Consider the following 16,901-nt stretch of genomic DNA (forward strand, 5'->3'; position numbering starts at 1 on the left):
TTTTCGCATTTTTGCAATTTTGACATTCGACAATTATACTGTTTGACGTTCGCCCTTACGATCAGGCCGTTCTCGACCGTGTGCGATCGTAACTAGCGATTTTCCAGGAGTTTTCCAGGAGTAAATTTTGATTTTCAGGAGTTTCCAGGAGTGGTTTTAAATTCCAGGACTTTCCAGGACTTTCCAGGAGCGTACGAACCCTGTTGAATGAAATCGCTGCAGGCGTCTCTGAGATATCTGCGTGAACGGACAGACGCACGGATGGACGCACGCACGCACGCACGGACATGACCAAACCTATAAGTCCCCTCGGACGATGTCCGTGGGGACTAACAAGACTGAATTATGTTTGAGAGAATCACGAGATTAGAACAGAAATAGCTGATGGAATGAAGGCCTTTTTATAAGCATTTTTTTCGCATGGGGTACTTTGAGTTGCCAACCTGACGATAGGGTTTGGAACTGAGAGTGCAGTGGCTGTAATGCAGTTACACTGGACAACAGATAGGGATGAGGAATAGAGAGTTTACATTTTGTCTCAGCCTGATAGGTACATGTAATGGTGCATCAGTATACGGCAGAGATTAGAAGCTGTGCAGAGTAAAGGGACTGTGAGAGTCTAATCCTTGCCATACCTTTTATCATCACTTCTGAAAAAGTGTACAATTAATTCAACTTGTCCCTTGTAAATGAAGTTGTGAATTAACACCACTTATTAACATTTATACCCAATTTTCATAAGATTTTAATATCCTTTTTTTGCATAATAGTCTATTCTAGCGACTGAAAAACAACAAAATCACTGACATTTGTAAGTGTCTCAATGAATAGTAATAGAATTCTGTTCACTTTGCAGTTTCCAAATGTTATTGCCAGAAATGTAAACATATTTACAGAATCCACCTTGTTGATTTCTTACCTCAGGTGTTGCAGTAGTAGCCCACATCAGCATAACTACCATGGTATCTCTGATCATGTAATGAATTCCATCCCCACACGTATCACCACTGATCAGCCATTCCATCAATGGAGTGAACCAAAATCTAGCATAGGGACGGAATACCTGTCAAAGATAACAGAAATAAAATAAACAAACTTGCTTGGAATGAAGGCTACTAACGATGGGAAAAGCACACAAACTGATACAACTACAATAAGGCCAAAAAAAAAAAGAAGAAATGTTTCTGGTCAGCGCACGTCACTTGAACAACAGCGCGTCACCCTTTTTTTTTCTGTTTGTGGCCGGCGGCCGTGGCTGACACCAAACCAAAATGGCTGAAGAGAAAGAGAAAATTCTTTGGGGGGCATGATCATGGACTGCATGAACAGTATATATGTGACTATATCGATAAAACTATAAAACTGACCCTCCTTCCTCCCTTGAGGGAAAAAAAATAAAAAAATAAAATTCGCGTGGCCGCACCATTTTTTAAAGAAAGACCTGACCAGAAACATTTCTTTTTTTTTTGCCTAATCTCCGTTTTTCACATGTAGCCCATATATAAAATTTGACATACCGGTACACAGCCTTATTCTGGTATATGTACTTGCAAATCCTATTTACAAACTCTTTTTTAACTGAATCAACAACAACAGACAGCGCTGAGGCATTTGTCATGAGACATAATCTACTACATGTCTCATTGCGATATTCATGAAACCTGTGAGAATGTATATGGCGTTTTGCTCATATCGACTCAATATATGCATCTGTAACTCATAATTGGACAAATTCAACATTGTGGTAGTATGTTTTTTTAATTTCTTTACTGATTCTTTCACCTGTCCTATCATGTAAGAGCAGACATGTACCATTTAAAAGAAAAGCCCTATTTTATCAACAAACTGTGAGCATATCTATTACTAAAACATATCAAAAAAGTATTAAGACTGAATCAAATCCATGGATGATTGTCTCCTGGCTGACAAAGACTGATACTTGTAGAAAACTTCATACAAACGACTGTCAAGCATATCTTTTACATTGAATCAGAAGAACCTGGAGAGAAGGGTTACTTAGCAATCTTCAACCCTTGCAAGCTGTGCTTTCTCAGTCTTTTCACTGCAAAGCTATTGCCACGGCAATGTACATGTAGTGAAATGGTAAAAGTAAAACATAGACTGGACAATATAGCCCTCCAGAGGGCTTTCTTACCTCTGCTGTATTGATGATTAGCTTGACAATGAATAGTTTCACATTGCTGTGTGTAGAGGAGTTGATCAGCTTTTTGTTCAGATATGACATCCATCCTGGCATTTCTGTTGGTTTTGTACCCTGTCAGTGTGTGGAAAAGATATTTACCTACAATCACTGCACGTCAGTTCTCTTCCATGAAACGTTTTATTGCCATCGCGATAATTGTTGGTACACCCAAGCCCCAATATACTTAGGGAAACCGCTGGGAATATCCCTATATTGCAAATTAATTAGCCAACAGTATTGCTAGTGCACCAGATCATCTTGCAGTTTGTTTATCGAAAGCACTGCGGGGTGCGTATGCGGTGTGCCCTAGACAAAACACTATAGCAGAGGCCGTTCATTTAGCGTGAACGATGGTACAATAAAGGATTAACTTGTACAAGTAAAGTTACATTGCTTTTGCCAGTTTTTGTTGAATTGCTGTGGTAAATTCAATTGCCTAGGGAACATGTTGAAGCAACCAAATTCGACAGACTTTCCCTGAAGAAAAAGTGCAGGAGAGAAAACGGTAGGTACTGCCATAAAGGTATAAATGCTATCGTTTGACTTCGTTTCGTTGTACAGGCGTTGTCATCATAAATGCCGTCATTACCACTGTCTCACAAAAACTGTAATTTGCCTCTAGCATTGAGGTGAAATCCGTATTTTTAGCTGTTATTTTTGTAAAGTGATCGGTTTACGTCGAGGTTTACAATGTGCGTATTTTTTCTATATGATGTACAACATGAACCTTTTCACGTTTTACACTTATCGCGATATGTCATCTTACCTCAAGCATGTACTTCGACACTTTTCCATCAAACGGACGGCTTCCTTGAGTGAAATTCAGTCTCTAAATTTATAATCTCGAAGAAACCGATTTGCCGACCGCTTTAAAGTAGATGCGTATTCTTAGAGTGACAGTGAGAATAGACAGTTGTGTAAATAACCCGTATTTATCGGCCGTGCACCGATGTAGTTTTCTAAAAAGTTACTACTTGTAAAACTTCCAGACTTCGAGGTTCTGTTATCCGACATGTCGTAGCGAAATTCTGTGAGAACTACAAGTAATACAGACAAAGTTTGGGTTTCTGACTGTTTCCGTGTATGAGCTGATTATCAAGTTGAAATTACTGTGAGGATAGTCGTTGCTGCTGGTGCGCGGCGTGGCAGGAATTTGTCACGTACAAACATTCTTAAACTGTCAGCCATAACCTCTACAGTTTTCATCGACGACTTTCGTGGTTTTGAAGACCTTTTTTCTCGGATATATTTCTGACAACCTCGGCTTAGAGGCAAAGTCGGTGTCGTCTCGTACACCCTGTACGAGTCTCGGCCTTGACATGACACAAGCAGACATACTTCACTGTTCAGTCACATTTATTTGGCTGCGTCATACGGATTATGTCATTATTCATGGGGGTATCCGATTGAAGTGGGCACATAGTAGAGTTTTCTCAAGAAATGTAAAACGAAAAGGGACAGTCATATCATCAATTTCAAAGAATGCTGAAATGCCATAGTTTTTAATCGTTAATCGATGGCAAAGTTTGTATTTTGACCTCAACGTATCCAATCGAGAAAGTAAACTTGGCATGACCCAAAGTTTGAAAATGTGTTGTCTTGTCTCCCGGGGCCTGGCATGGCGGAGGCAGTGACGTTTCGTACTTCGAATTCTGAGAGCTATAAAATCGTCACGATTACTATTTTCAAATTACTATTTTCAAATTGCCATCGCTGAAAAAATACAGAGAAATGAGAAAACACGGTGAGAAAAAAGGCATTTCATCGATGCTGTTGATAACCTTCCTTTCGCTTCTAATCTACCCAGTGCAAAACGGGTACCTTTTCAAACCACTCGTGACTCAGAACCCAACTCATTCCAACTGGCCCGAATTCAATTTGTTGGGAAGGCAACGATAGCTTTTCCTGCAAACGTAGACAGACCTGCAGTGTGCACTGAAAGGAATACTTGGCGACATCTTTTCGAAACTCTGAAAGTATAGCTAAAGAAGGAGTCATCTCTCAGTCAGTACGGCCGAGGCAAACCTTAGCGTTCACACCGACTATGGGGACAGAGCATTTTCAAACGAAACGGAAATGTCAAGGAAAGGCGATGACTTATTTTCTAAAGTTGAAGAAAATGCTTAAAATTTGGCTGTGTTAGTCAATCAATCGAAATATTTTTGTTCCAATAAAATCAAACAGTCTCGATTCTACCCTCTACTAGACTAAATCGACAACGGAGGGTGCATAGGTACGCGGTAGCACGTGTAAATCTCAAACAACGGGCGATTTGGTTTCGGACGAGTTGATTCTGGGCTGTTCAAGTTGGAGAAAGTGCCAGTTAATTGTCATTCGTGCAAAACGGTCAAGAAAACTTCAGGAAAATAGGAAATCAATGAAATTTACCGCAGACGTGGTGATACACATAGGCAAAAGCAATTTAACTTCATAGAAAGTCAATGCTTTACTTCAGTAATTTATCGGTCATGCAAAATGAACGGCCTCTACTTTATGAGACACCCAACGGTGTTTTGATAAACAGACTGAAAGATGATCTGCCAAACTTCATGCACATAGCGATAGTGCTGCCAGCTAATCTCTTTGCGATGTAGGTATATTCCCAGCGGTTTCCCTAAGTATATTGGGGCTTGGGTGTACCAACAATTATCGCGATGGCAGTAATAAAGAAAACTTGGGCTTGTCTAGATCCCGCCATGCTTTGCTAAAGTTTACTATTTCAAGCCTAGGGTATTTTTATCTCTGAAGATCAAAGTCATCATTGGCACTCCTGTAAACTAAGCTATGGAGTATGGACACATTCTAAGACCAAGAAGTACACAGCGTGATACAGTGCTGCAAGCCTTGCCTTCTGCGTAAAGTTGTGGACTTACAACATTGTTGATCCACATGTTAAGTTCCTTGAGTATGTGGTCATCAGAAATGGTTCTGAATGTCCACTCTGAAAGGTTCTCAGAAACCATAATTTGTATTTTCTCCCCATGTTACTGCAGTGTATTAACTCAAAGGTTTAAACATTGAACAAAAAGAAAAGATAATGCTGTGACGATCATTTTGTCTGAAACGATCATGCTACAAAGTTGATGCTGTTATAATTTTAAGCTGCACAAAGTACATTCCAACTGCATGCAATACAAAATACAACTTTCATGAGCTTGTACATTCAGATAAATTAGTAATCATAGTTATAAAATCAACCATTCACACAATTTTCACCTTTGCTACTTCTGGTGTGACTTTGTTTCTGTCCATGTGTTTTAACACAGCTGTCATTGTGGCCATACATTCATGTTTGTTCAACTCGTCCATTTCCATTTCAAGGTAGTCACCTTTCACTATGGCCGATGGTTCCTGCAAAACAAAACAAAACAAAACAAAAGACATATCAATACTGATAATGCAAACTAGTCTCATGCAATAGAAAGAACATTGTAGAAAACAAATTTTATATTAATGTTCAGTTGCGTACATAGTGAAATTTTCAGCTTTGTATGCAAAGTATTAATAAAATGCAATATTCCAGTTTTAAAGCACTGCTGTAGAAATTGGTTTGTAGATAAATTACTCACTCAGTAATTTCCATCAAAATTATATTCCATTTACTCAAAATGCTGCTTTTGTAATTAAACATAATAAAACCAATGATACTAAATAAAACTGGTCAACAAATCATAAAAAAACATTTCTTACAACAGGTGATTCAGGTCTGCCTAGAGTCATCTGTGAACCAGCAGATGTCCTGTCTTTGTCTCTGTCTATAGTACTGCTGAAGGCTCCACTGTTCAGATCAAACTGGCTGATTTCTTCACTCAAACTGCTGTCAGCCAAGTACTGTGAGGAAAGGTATCGAATACCTACAGGAACAATAACATACATAGTGTTAGAATTTTTAGAAATTTTTTTAGAATTAATCTTTAAAGAAACTTGATAGTACAAGTCAATTTTTTATCTGTAAACTGAAGCAATGTGTATGCATTCAAATGAAGAAAAGAAGTATCATATCCTTGAGCAAACTGAAGCTAGTGAGAAGAAGCATTTCATTTTGCTCAACAGTTCGCAGCAATGGCAACTAGTTTAGATGATGTTTGTAGTTTAGATGCCATTTACATTCTTGAACAAATTTTGATAAAAGTCAGTGAAAATCAGCAGACCTGAAGTATTGCTGTGTGAAGTGTATGCGAAATAGACTTCTGGATATATTATTTGGGAAGTAAGTAATATAAGGTTATTCACAAATACTGGGATTTATGTCTGAGTACATCCTGCAGCGGAGGTATTGTCCGAGACGCGTACCGTTGAGGACAATACTGAAACGTACAACATAAATTCAGGTATTTTGTGAATAACCTTATTATTATACACCTTTTTCGCCCAATTTTAAGTAAACGGTCAAAATTAAAGCATCTGTGGGATGCCCGTCGATCACCGCACTGAGCGGTCATGAACAGACTGGGAATGTGTTCAGTGCATCCGCAAAGCACACATAACGAAATTTCAACCCACGCAGCGCAGTGTACATGGTAGAAATTGTAGGTCAGCAGCAAAATTTCACTCAAATTTACAGGTTTTGCATTGACCACTGTTTACTTCGTGGAGTACCGAATGCTTAGAAGTATAATTTTTGTTAAAAATTTAAAATCACCTCTCCTTTTTCTTCGCATTGACGTAAAGGTATTTTGAGGTCATATGTCAAATAGCGTCCAATAACTCCTAAAGTTATTGTGCTCCATGTCAAACACAGTTATTGGACTCCGCACCCACTGATACTGAAACTTACTGTACGACAAAACTCCATAGGCTATAGATGCAGGTGTATAATAATTTACATTCTTGAACAAATTTTGTGGAAAGTTAGTAAATTCAGCAGACCTGAAGTGTTGCTGTATGCAGTATATGCTGAGTCATCAAAATCTGAATCTCTGTTGGCTTGTCTGACTTCTTTCCGGATTGCAACAAACTTCTTCTTGCGTTCCATGGCTGATTCAAGTTCAATTTCAAATCTATACTCTTTGTCAGCGTCCAACAGATTGTCAAGGAAAAATTGACCCTATGAATAAAATGTCAATTGTTTCTTCATAAATAATCTGTAAATTAGTACTTCACCTTCAAAAACCAGTCACACAGTGCTATATTGAGTATATCTTACAAAAACATAAGTACATTACATTGTGTATAAAATTACCCCAAATAATCACTACAAACTGCATGAGACTAAATTATTGTTATTGGGAAAATTCAGCAATAACCAAGCTACAGGCTGGTAGACACATATTGCCTGATGGTAATGAGGGCTGCAGTGCTACCTTCTTGCCCTATGGGCTTGTGTGTTACCAGAATACATTGCTGTTTCCCTTGAACCTAGGATCCAACTCTAAAGCTTTTGGACTGATGATTGTTTCAGAGATAGACATGTTTTTACTACAAATGGTGAGATTAATCCAGAAAATTTACATATAGAAAAGTAGTACACATCATTTAAAATTTATATTATGCTGATTAATCTTTCTTGAGATATCCATGAGAATGTACATGTACCGGTATGTACAGAGTACAAAATCGACTGAGCCCACTTTTTTATGAGAAAGAGTTCTGCATAAGATTCAATTGTCAGTCACCCCTCTGTTAAGTTCTGCATCGGTGACATCAGGGCTTGCAAAAGACAAGAAGGGACATATGAATATTTACCTTGGCGGTATTCTCTGAAAATAGGAATCCATTGTAGAACTTGACTTCAGTTTGTGTACAGCATATAACTGCAATAAGAGTGTTGTACGCTGCACAGTGGAACTGACGTCTTAGATCAACCAGCACTGTCTCACCACGGATATCTTCACCCTTGGATGCATGGGCAACTCTGTAAGACAGGACAGAAACTGTTGTGAGCATACACTTCTAAGCTCTCTCAAACTTCTCTTGTGTATGTAAACATACTAAGTCTTTCAAATCTAAACTTGTATTACCGCTGAAAGGATGAAGTTCACAAATGAGTTCATATACACATACATGTACATAAATCCTACATGTGAAACCAAGTATGTGTATACCGTGATATTTTGATATCTTGAGGTAGATGGTGGAAAATGTTTTTTATCCATTCTATCACTTGAAAAAAAAAAATTATTTTACTTTTTCACTGAATGTGCTCATCTAATTTCACAAGACATTTTCCTATTAAGGCCGCATTCAGGTAGCTGAATATCTGTATTCCAGATATTCATTGTAAAATTTCCGATGAACAACAGTTCAGAGTATTTCTTCTGAGAATATGTGCAACAGGAACAATGATACATAATAGTATAAAATGGACGTTATGAAACACTTATTACTACAGAACATAACCAATAAATGGCATACTGTGTCAGACTTTCAATTCATAATATGATAGAACCCCATGGCCTGTGAGTGCAACCGTGCTGTACTAGAGGTATTTGCACGAGTGCGGCAGTGTGGCAGTCCTTTCACTCGCTTCGCTTGTGAAAGGACAGCCTAATACACCGCAGCACGAGTGCAAATACCGCTAGTACGGCGCGCTTGCACTCACCGGCCATGGGGTTCTGTTATTATTACATATGTTCTATCTTTTATTTGCATCATTTATCGAGAGAATCGACGATTAGTCGTGCGTACTACTTGTCTGTAAAAGCTTCAGGGCGACCCTGCGGAGTTATATAACATTGACATCACTGTAATGTGGCATCGAATCAGCTTTCACTTTTCATTGGTCAACGCCGTCACACCCTCTATTTTGATTGGCTAAACTATTGTTTACTTGTTTATCAAGGATGACATAAGAGGAACGTCGGAGGGCTCGAACTATGCTTGCGATTGCTCACAGATACGTAGCAACATGCCACAGATAGCCAAACGAAGAGAAGTTTGAACATGGAACGCTTTTGATTTTTTTGCATTTTGAGCTTGAAATTCTTCTAAATGATCAATACAAATAACAGTTCGAAGATTTTTACGGGAAATTTAAGACTAAGATACGGCAAACGTAACTTTTCGAATGATCAAATTTCAGTGTTCACTGTGGCACACAAGCACTCACTCAGTCTCTGTTATCAATAGCGTGTAGGACACACAAGCACAGAATAAACTGCATGCAAAAGTGACTTTCTATTGTAAACAGGGAATGTCCGGCGAGAAGACTACTGGCGAAAACGTCTCTGAAAATGTTAACTGTTTAATTGGCTCCGCTGCGCTCGCAGTTACGTGTGTTTTGATGTATGATGGCCGCCATCGTACGGCGGCCATCGTGTATATCCATGGAGCTAGAAACGGCCGTCGCCCGTTGTCAATGTTTTTGCTTCGCTGACAAACAAACTGCTCTTCCGGATAATAAAAATCATCCTCACACTATAATAAGTACAGACAATTTTCTTTGTCGTAGCTTTTAATCAGTAAAGTCATTCATTTTACTATAACGAGCATCGAACCAAAGAGAAACGAAATCTTGTAGACAACATTTTTTGTGTTCACAAACAAAAATAGTTCCGGGTCAAAATTGGTAAATACTCATTAACATAAAGGAATGGCATAATGTTTTTGCACTGCAGTGCAAATACCGGTAGTACGCGCGCGCTTCGATGCAAGTAAACTGTGGTACATATGTAATAAATGAATTTATTACCTGGTCAGGTTTGTTGTCATTTCTTTACCAGTTTTAACACTGTCCTGGCAGTAAATCTTGTTGATCTGAGATGCTGGTGAGTTCAGTTCCTCCTTTGTCAGTCTGGAGTAAAGGAGTTCCATCAACTGAAAACATCCAATCTTGGACACCAGCTGAGTCTCAAAAGCACTCTCAGGCACCTAATAGCACAAATACATCAATTTTCATTTTCAAATCAACTGTGAAAGTGAAGGGCCACATAAAACTCTAAAACTCAACAGTTTCAAAAGAAGTCTCAGGACTCTACACAGAAATTAGATAAATTTGGATTTTGAAATAAACAGCGAGTTCCTAGTTTTATCTGAAACACTTCAACCAATCCTTGCATGAATACATATTGAATGTGCATTTGACTTGAAGTTTCTACAAATGAAGCATCGAAACATAAGAAGGATCATGCTGAGAGAATAGAAATTTCTAATAAATAAATAACACAAATGTACCAAACTGAAATTATATTGATAATGGAATCTCTGAGTTCAAAATACAGTGAGTTGGCGGGTTTTTTCTTGTCCCTTTTGAAGAAGCAAACACATAGTATGAACATGAATACAACCTAAAGAATTCTATTTTAAGTCTACAAATCTTCTTAAAAATGTTTGATCATTATGACCTTTCGTAGTCAGCCTCTTGTACAATCCAACCACTTTCAATAAGGTGGATGAATAAAGACATTTTGTGAAGACTTCTAAATGTTCTAAATATTACATTTGCCTTTTTTTTTTAAACAGTGCAGCCAGATAAAGTTTATGACTTTATCTTGGTGTAAATACATGAAATTCTGTTCATTTCCATTAAATCAAACACTGAAACCATCCTCAAAGGCACAACTCACTCACCTTTGTCTGTTTGGCTTCTATAATACCCATTATCTCAATCACATGGCTAATAAAAAATTTACTTAGTGCTGATGTTTCAACCATTCTCATCAACGGTAAACAAACTCTTTCCAGAGCAGCACGACGTATATCATTGGGAAACTCTTTTTCTTTGATAAAGACAGAATACGCTACGTCCACAGCAGCTCTTTGATTGTCTACTGCTAAGCTGTCAAAGAAATGTCGGTGTCATTAGTTTAACATTTCACTAGTCAGTTTTGACAGAGCTATTGTTTTTTGAAAGGAAGAATGGACCTCTACACAGGTAAGTGAGTTCAGATTTCATATATTCCCTCATTTACTCCTTCATCAATTGTAGCTGATCATGGTACAATTATCTTTGATATCTTCAGGAATAATGTCAAAATCCGTACACATGTATATAGTATTTCTATGCTACCAGTTTCTAAAAATACTGAATAATAAACATGAAAGCTATGTTAAAATTTTGCAGTCTTTTGTAAAACATGACTACAGAGGAGGTACTGATGTAGCATTATTGATGTTCATGGGAATCAGCACAAAGAATCTGATTCAAAACAATTATATTTCGATAATCTCTCATCAAACAAAATATGTAATCATGTCCAATATCAGCAGTTACAGCAATACAGACAAAATCACAATCTTTGCTTGACACAATACTAATGGCATGTATTACACATGTCAAGATTATGACAGTAGTTTTGATATTGGATTTACAATTCAGTATAAACCCTTTGAGCACTGTAATTTTTCCCGCAAAAATATCAGGGCAAGATTTTACCAATTTTTATGAATTTTTCTGTTATTTTTTTAAAGTTTTGCACCAAATGGACATAACTTTTCATTGGCTTCAGTTTTGGACCAAAACTTTGGGAAAAATCTGAAAAAAATTGTCTAGATCTGAAAAAAATTGTTGGTGTTATATTCTATAAAGGTGACAAAAATCGACTTTGGCACTCAAAGGGTTTTAATGATATTTTAGCAGAATCCATTACCAAAGATGATTATAGTACATAACTTGCAGGGTATTGTCAACACTGTTTTTACCCAGCATTACACAGGAGGGCAAGTGGAACTATAAGAAGGGAGACTCACTGTTTCACAAAGGTGACAAGTGATGTCTGTATCTGCTCCTCACAGACATGTCTGTTTTCTCGACACATGATACTTATTAATAGTTCAAGTAACATCATACTGCCAGATAGTACCAGTGCTGACAAGATCTGAAATAAAACACGTCATCACAAAATTATAACAATTTAACTTTCACGAATGAAAGAGTTGCCTACTTCACTAAGTCACCCCTTGACTCTGGTACAATTTAAGTGCATATATTTCAAACAAGTCATTGCAAAACATCTGTATAATTTCATTTCATACATTTATTGAGAGAGAATTATACTTGTTTTCAATATTTGTTTATTATAATTGTTGAAACTGTTAAAACATGACATGTAAATGACATAAATGAGGTAGATTGCATTAGATTTATGATAATAAATCTTCTACATGTAGCTGAAGGTTTATCAATTTTCAAAAGTACACAACTTCCACACAAAGGTCAACATCACTTTGTACAGGTTATTTGAAAAAAAATAATTCTTATTTCACTCAAAGTCACTTAAAATTCAAAGACTTTAAGCAATTTTGAAGGACTTTTGAGGTTCAAAATACCGTTTTCCAGGTATTATTTTTACGATACATCATTTTTATATTAAATTTTAGTATTTTTATAATATCATGATCGATCATTCAATACTTTACAAAAATAGTGGCTGGCTTATCAATTTTCCAGGACTTTCCAATCCTCACTTCACTTTCAAGGATTTTTCACAGATTTTCTAGGCGTATACGGACCCTGTGTGCAACAAAAACAGTTTACAGAACAAATGGAGACTTATAGTAATTCTAACCTTTCCAAAAGCTCCGACATAGTCATTGTACTTCTGGCTGCCGATGGTGAATTCATTGGACTTCAAGGGAAAATTAGCAGCAACCAATGTGTTCATGCATCCTCTGAAAGATTAAAAGGAGATTTTCAAATAATATATTAAAAAAAGGTTTCATTACAGGAAGACAACAATCATTACAAGAACACATCCATGTTATAGTAAAATTCTTGTTCACAAACTGTCAGATTTCTATCTCCATTCCATGTGACATCATTTGTGATAAACCAGATGTACCTGTGCATGTAGTCCCTTCAAATCGGTTATCTTAACCCTCTGCACGTTAAATAGGGCTTGCGTGCACAACTCCCCTGCCTGCTGAATTAATTATGTGACTCCGGCAGAAAAAAACCTTGCACAAATTATCAACAATTATGAACTCAAAATCAACAAAATATTCACCAATGTTGATATGACTCAAAGATAAAATTTAATAGTCTTTCCAATCATAATGACTATTTTAACATCAGATGCATATTTAGCTGGAATTTGGGGTAAAATCTCACTTGATGGTCCTACGGTCGACGGTTGCCCACCCGTGAAGGTATATACTGTCAGTCTTCATCATGTACAAACCTATGCAAGTCTCGATGTCTGTCACGACCAATTAACTTTTCTTCATCGACTATCACTTCACTATCACATATTGTTGTTGGGAAATCTTTGTGTCAAATCTTTTACTAAAGTCCTTCTCTCAAATGGCGTTTCATTTGCGAGTCCAAAATGCATCGATGTCGCCACGCGTACAGTTTGTTTACAATGGCGGATATTTTGAAAATGTTCCTAGCGATTGCATGGAAAAATCCAGAATATGACATCATCAAACCTCGTAATTCCCGTGAATCATGCAAGTTTTACCCCTGGGAACATTTCTGCCACTTGATGGCAGTATTTGAATCATGCTAGATCAACCAGAATACATTGCAACCAGAAGTAAACGAACGGTTGTTGTAAACCCGAGTTTTCTCAGTCCCCGCGATGTATGCTTGAACATTTGACCCCGAGATATCTCGGTCCCTGCTATCTCGGTCCCCGCATGTTAAGGGTTAAAATATGAGAACAAAATTCTTGTCCTCGTATTATTAAAGTTACTGGTAGCTTCCTCCATGGATCAATACTTTGCATTGTGAACTTGTCAAGATAAAAGACATAACTCACTGTAATTGTCCAAGTTCTGGCTGTGGCAGCTTAGCAAAGAAGTACAGTACATCTAAGGCACGACTCTTGAATGCCAGTGATGTGTTAGAATCAGACAGCATTGAGAGATACATGTTGAATACTGGTTGGAATGCAACATTGTGCTGCAATACGATAAACTGAAAATGGAAAATACAGTTTCATTTTAGGCTAAGTTAGAGTTGATGGATATTAACTTTAAAATCAACATATTTGCTTCCATAAATAAAATACTACAAATCAGTCATGATCAAAGTAAGATTTTAACAGTCTCCTGTAAAATACATGTACTGTATCAGTGATGATGAAAAGAAATTATATGCTGTAATACACACAACATTTTGAACAAAACAATATCTTTAATTAGTGGCGCTTTCCAAAAAATTTATCAGGTAATTGGACCGAAAATCACATATTGAAACATCAGCACAAAACTTTACCATCTCAACTATACCATCCGACAATCTTCCATATCTCTGTAACTTTACAAGCTTTGAAGAGAAATTACCTTGGAATCAATCTGCAAGAGTTTCTTCAGCAGAATGAGAACTGAGCTGCGCTGATCATGAGTGGCATCAGCACTCCACCAACATTTCAAAGAATTCCAATTGGACAAAATGGCTGAATGTACTTCCATTCCTTGTCTGAGTAAACAAATAAAATAAAGAAACAATTATACATCACCACCACTTATAATAATTAGATATACATTTGTATTTGTCATGGATATTGTAAGAAGAGTGTCAATGACAGTCAGAGAAGCAAAAAGAACATTTTCCATATTCTTTTAGGGCTTGTTTGGCTGGTATGAAACAGTGGTGTACAGGTTTTAGCAAAATTAGTGTAACAATACTGAAATCATCCTTACTTTTTTCTGAGTTCTCTGTTGTTAGCGATGTGATCTAACAATCCATTCAACAAGGTACTTATGATGGTGGATTCAGTGGCAGCTTGTTTCAGAAGAGCTGGGACAACTTCCTGTACATGCAATGCAAGCTGGGTATTGACAGCATTCTTGAACTGACTGTAGAATGTTAAGCCATAATACCCAGCACTGCTCTCTGATGTACCTGACTTGACAGCTGTCTTGTTCAACAACTCTTTCAGCAGTTCCTTTGACTGAGAATCAAATTTATGACAAACAGATATCCCAATTAATGCATAAAAACACAGAACTTTGAAATTTCTTATGAAAATATTCTTTTTTTTAGAATTGCATTTGTCAAAAGAAAAAATCATTTGATCATTTAAAATCTTATTCACTATGTTTGAGAATAATACAAATTGAAAAGTAGTATTATCTATTGGTATAGCTGGCAAGATAAAGCCATTAAACGAGCTTTACTGCTCAATAGTCACTTTTAAAAAACACAAACACTAAAGCTACCCATGGTATCGTTCATCGTGATTTGAACTTATTGAGTGACTATATCCCTGTATGTAAGAATTTAAAACATGTGTAGTTATGGCAAGTTAAATGCCAATAATCACCAACTGCTACAATACTAGGAAACCATAACGTAACATTATTAGTGATGAATTCTGTGCTCTGTAGTGCTGTAAGATGACACTGTAATTCCTTTGAAAACCCTGATCTGCTCAGTAAAATTTCCAGCACGTTGAACATTTTACCTGATTATGCAAAAGGAATGCAAGGTCCAGAAGTCTGGTTGCTAACTCATGTGATGTCGGTGATAGGTGTGATACAATCAGAGAGTGTCCTTTCTTTGTAGCAATGCTTTCAAAGACAACAGTCAGCAATTTGTGGGACAGTTTCTCACCAGTAATACCTCCCTGAAAAATGATTGACAATAAAAATTAGTCATGTGAAAATACAAACTGATACAAAGTGAGGTAGCTGATAAATTTCTCCACTTATCGTTTTGGTCCTTTTTGTCATAAACATCAAAATTTACAGCCTTGGGTTACTTTTGATTCCATTTTACATGGTTGTCATTGTCTTCTGGTGAAAAGATCTGCTGTAAGATGTACATGATTTCGATATCATCCCTTTACAAATATATGTTATGTGAACAAGTCCATGACATTTCTATTCAATGCAAACTTTCAAAATATGGAGTGGCTGAAAAGTTTGTCATAGTATCACTTCCCGGTAATTTTTACACATTTCTTTCCCAAATTATTGTTGAGTTTAATCGTAGAAAACTTGTTCCCTTCCAAAAATCTGCAAACTTCATGTTACACTGCTGGTACGGTATAATTTGAAGAAAGCTTCCACAAATGTACATGCTACAGGTGGAATAATGATTATGTGAGATTTCCCTTTCCATGAGCTGTTTCACATTAAACACCAACCTTTTGTTGTAGGGCAGGTAGCAACAAGTTTGCTTTCTGAAGCTGTTCATATCCTGAAACCATGTGGATTAGTTTTACAAAGTCAACATTCTTGTCGCCGCCTTTGAGTAGTGATGGTGTTATTGTAAGAATGTCATCGTTTCTGAAATAGTGGAAGATGCAAGAAGAAATCAGTGACATTATCAAAATTCATGTGCTTGATAATGATGATAATGATAATGATGATGATACTGAAAGACTAATGATGGTACTGGCAGCAACTTTGATGATGACATTGTTGTTGATCATAGTGTGACGGAACACTGAATGATGATGAAATTACAGTAACTCTTGTTATGGTGGCGATGATTGTAATGATGATGCTTATACATATGGCACCTCTAAGCTACCTTTATTATAAACAGAAATTAACATAAAATGGTTATACATTCAGCTATATCTGCAACTGTATATACTTTTAAAACTGAATCACATATACTTTGCCGCTTTGCATTGATGATAAAATCGTTGATAACATACTGGTATGTTACGTCAGTCATGACAATGTCAACAAGTCATCGTTGATGACACAGTCCCCACTTGTTAATCGGTACTTTGATTACAGGTCCTCAGAGAGGATAGAGGCCTCTTCATTAGGTCTGTGATAAAAATACTTTGAATAAATTTGCTTGATACATGTCTGAGCTGTAGTTCAGGACATGAAAGAATCGTAATAAAATGGCCAC

At 36.9% G+C, this 16,901-nt stretch overlaps 1 protein-coding gene across 1 annotated transcript in view; it reads right to left on the minus strand.

The window, feature by feature from the left end:
* The window catches only part of LOC139151947 (DNA-dependent protein kinase catalytic subunit-like), a 97,374-nt gene that overhangs the window by 49,435 nt on the left and 31,038 nt on the right, over positions 1-16,901 (minus strand). The window contains exons 36-50 of the mRNA XM_070725011.1: positions 16,177-16,318; positions 15,493-15,654; positions 14,729-14,979; positions 14,369-14,504; positions 13,843-14,000; positions 12,649-12,751; positions 11,831-11,958; positions 10,712-10,919; positions 9,834-10,012; positions 7,889-8,057; positions 7,073-7,250; positions 5,894-6,057; positions 5,420-5,554; positions 2,156-2,275; positions 920-1,063 (exon numbers count right to left, since the gene is read on the minus strand). Coding sequence (XP_070581112.1) covers positions 920-1,063; positions 2,156-2,275; positions 5,420-5,554; positions 5,894-6,057; positions 7,073-7,250; positions 7,889-8,057; positions 9,834-10,012; positions 10,712-10,919; positions 11,831-11,958; positions 12,649-12,751; positions 13,843-14,000; positions 14,369-14,504; positions 14,729-14,979; positions 15,493-15,654; positions 16,177-16,318 — 2,377 coding nt within the window. The remainder of the gene's footprint in view (positions 1-919; positions 1,064-2,155; positions 2,276-5,419; positions 5,555-5,893; positions 6,058-7,072; positions 7,251-7,888; positions 8,058-9,833; positions 10,013-10,711; positions 10,920-11,830; positions 11,959-12,648; positions 12,752-13,842; positions 14,001-14,368; positions 14,505-14,728; positions 14,980-15,492; positions 15,655-16,176; positions 16,319-16,901) is intronic.

The sequence above is a fragment of the Ptychodera flava genome, chromosome 15 (genome assembly GCF_041260155.1).
Source record: "Ptychodera flava strain L36383 chromosome 15, AS_Pfla_20210202, whole genome shotgun sequence".
In the NCBI taxonomy this organism is placed as follows: Eukaryota; Metazoa; Hemichordata; class Enteropneusta; family Ptychoderidae; genus Ptychodera; species Ptychodera flava.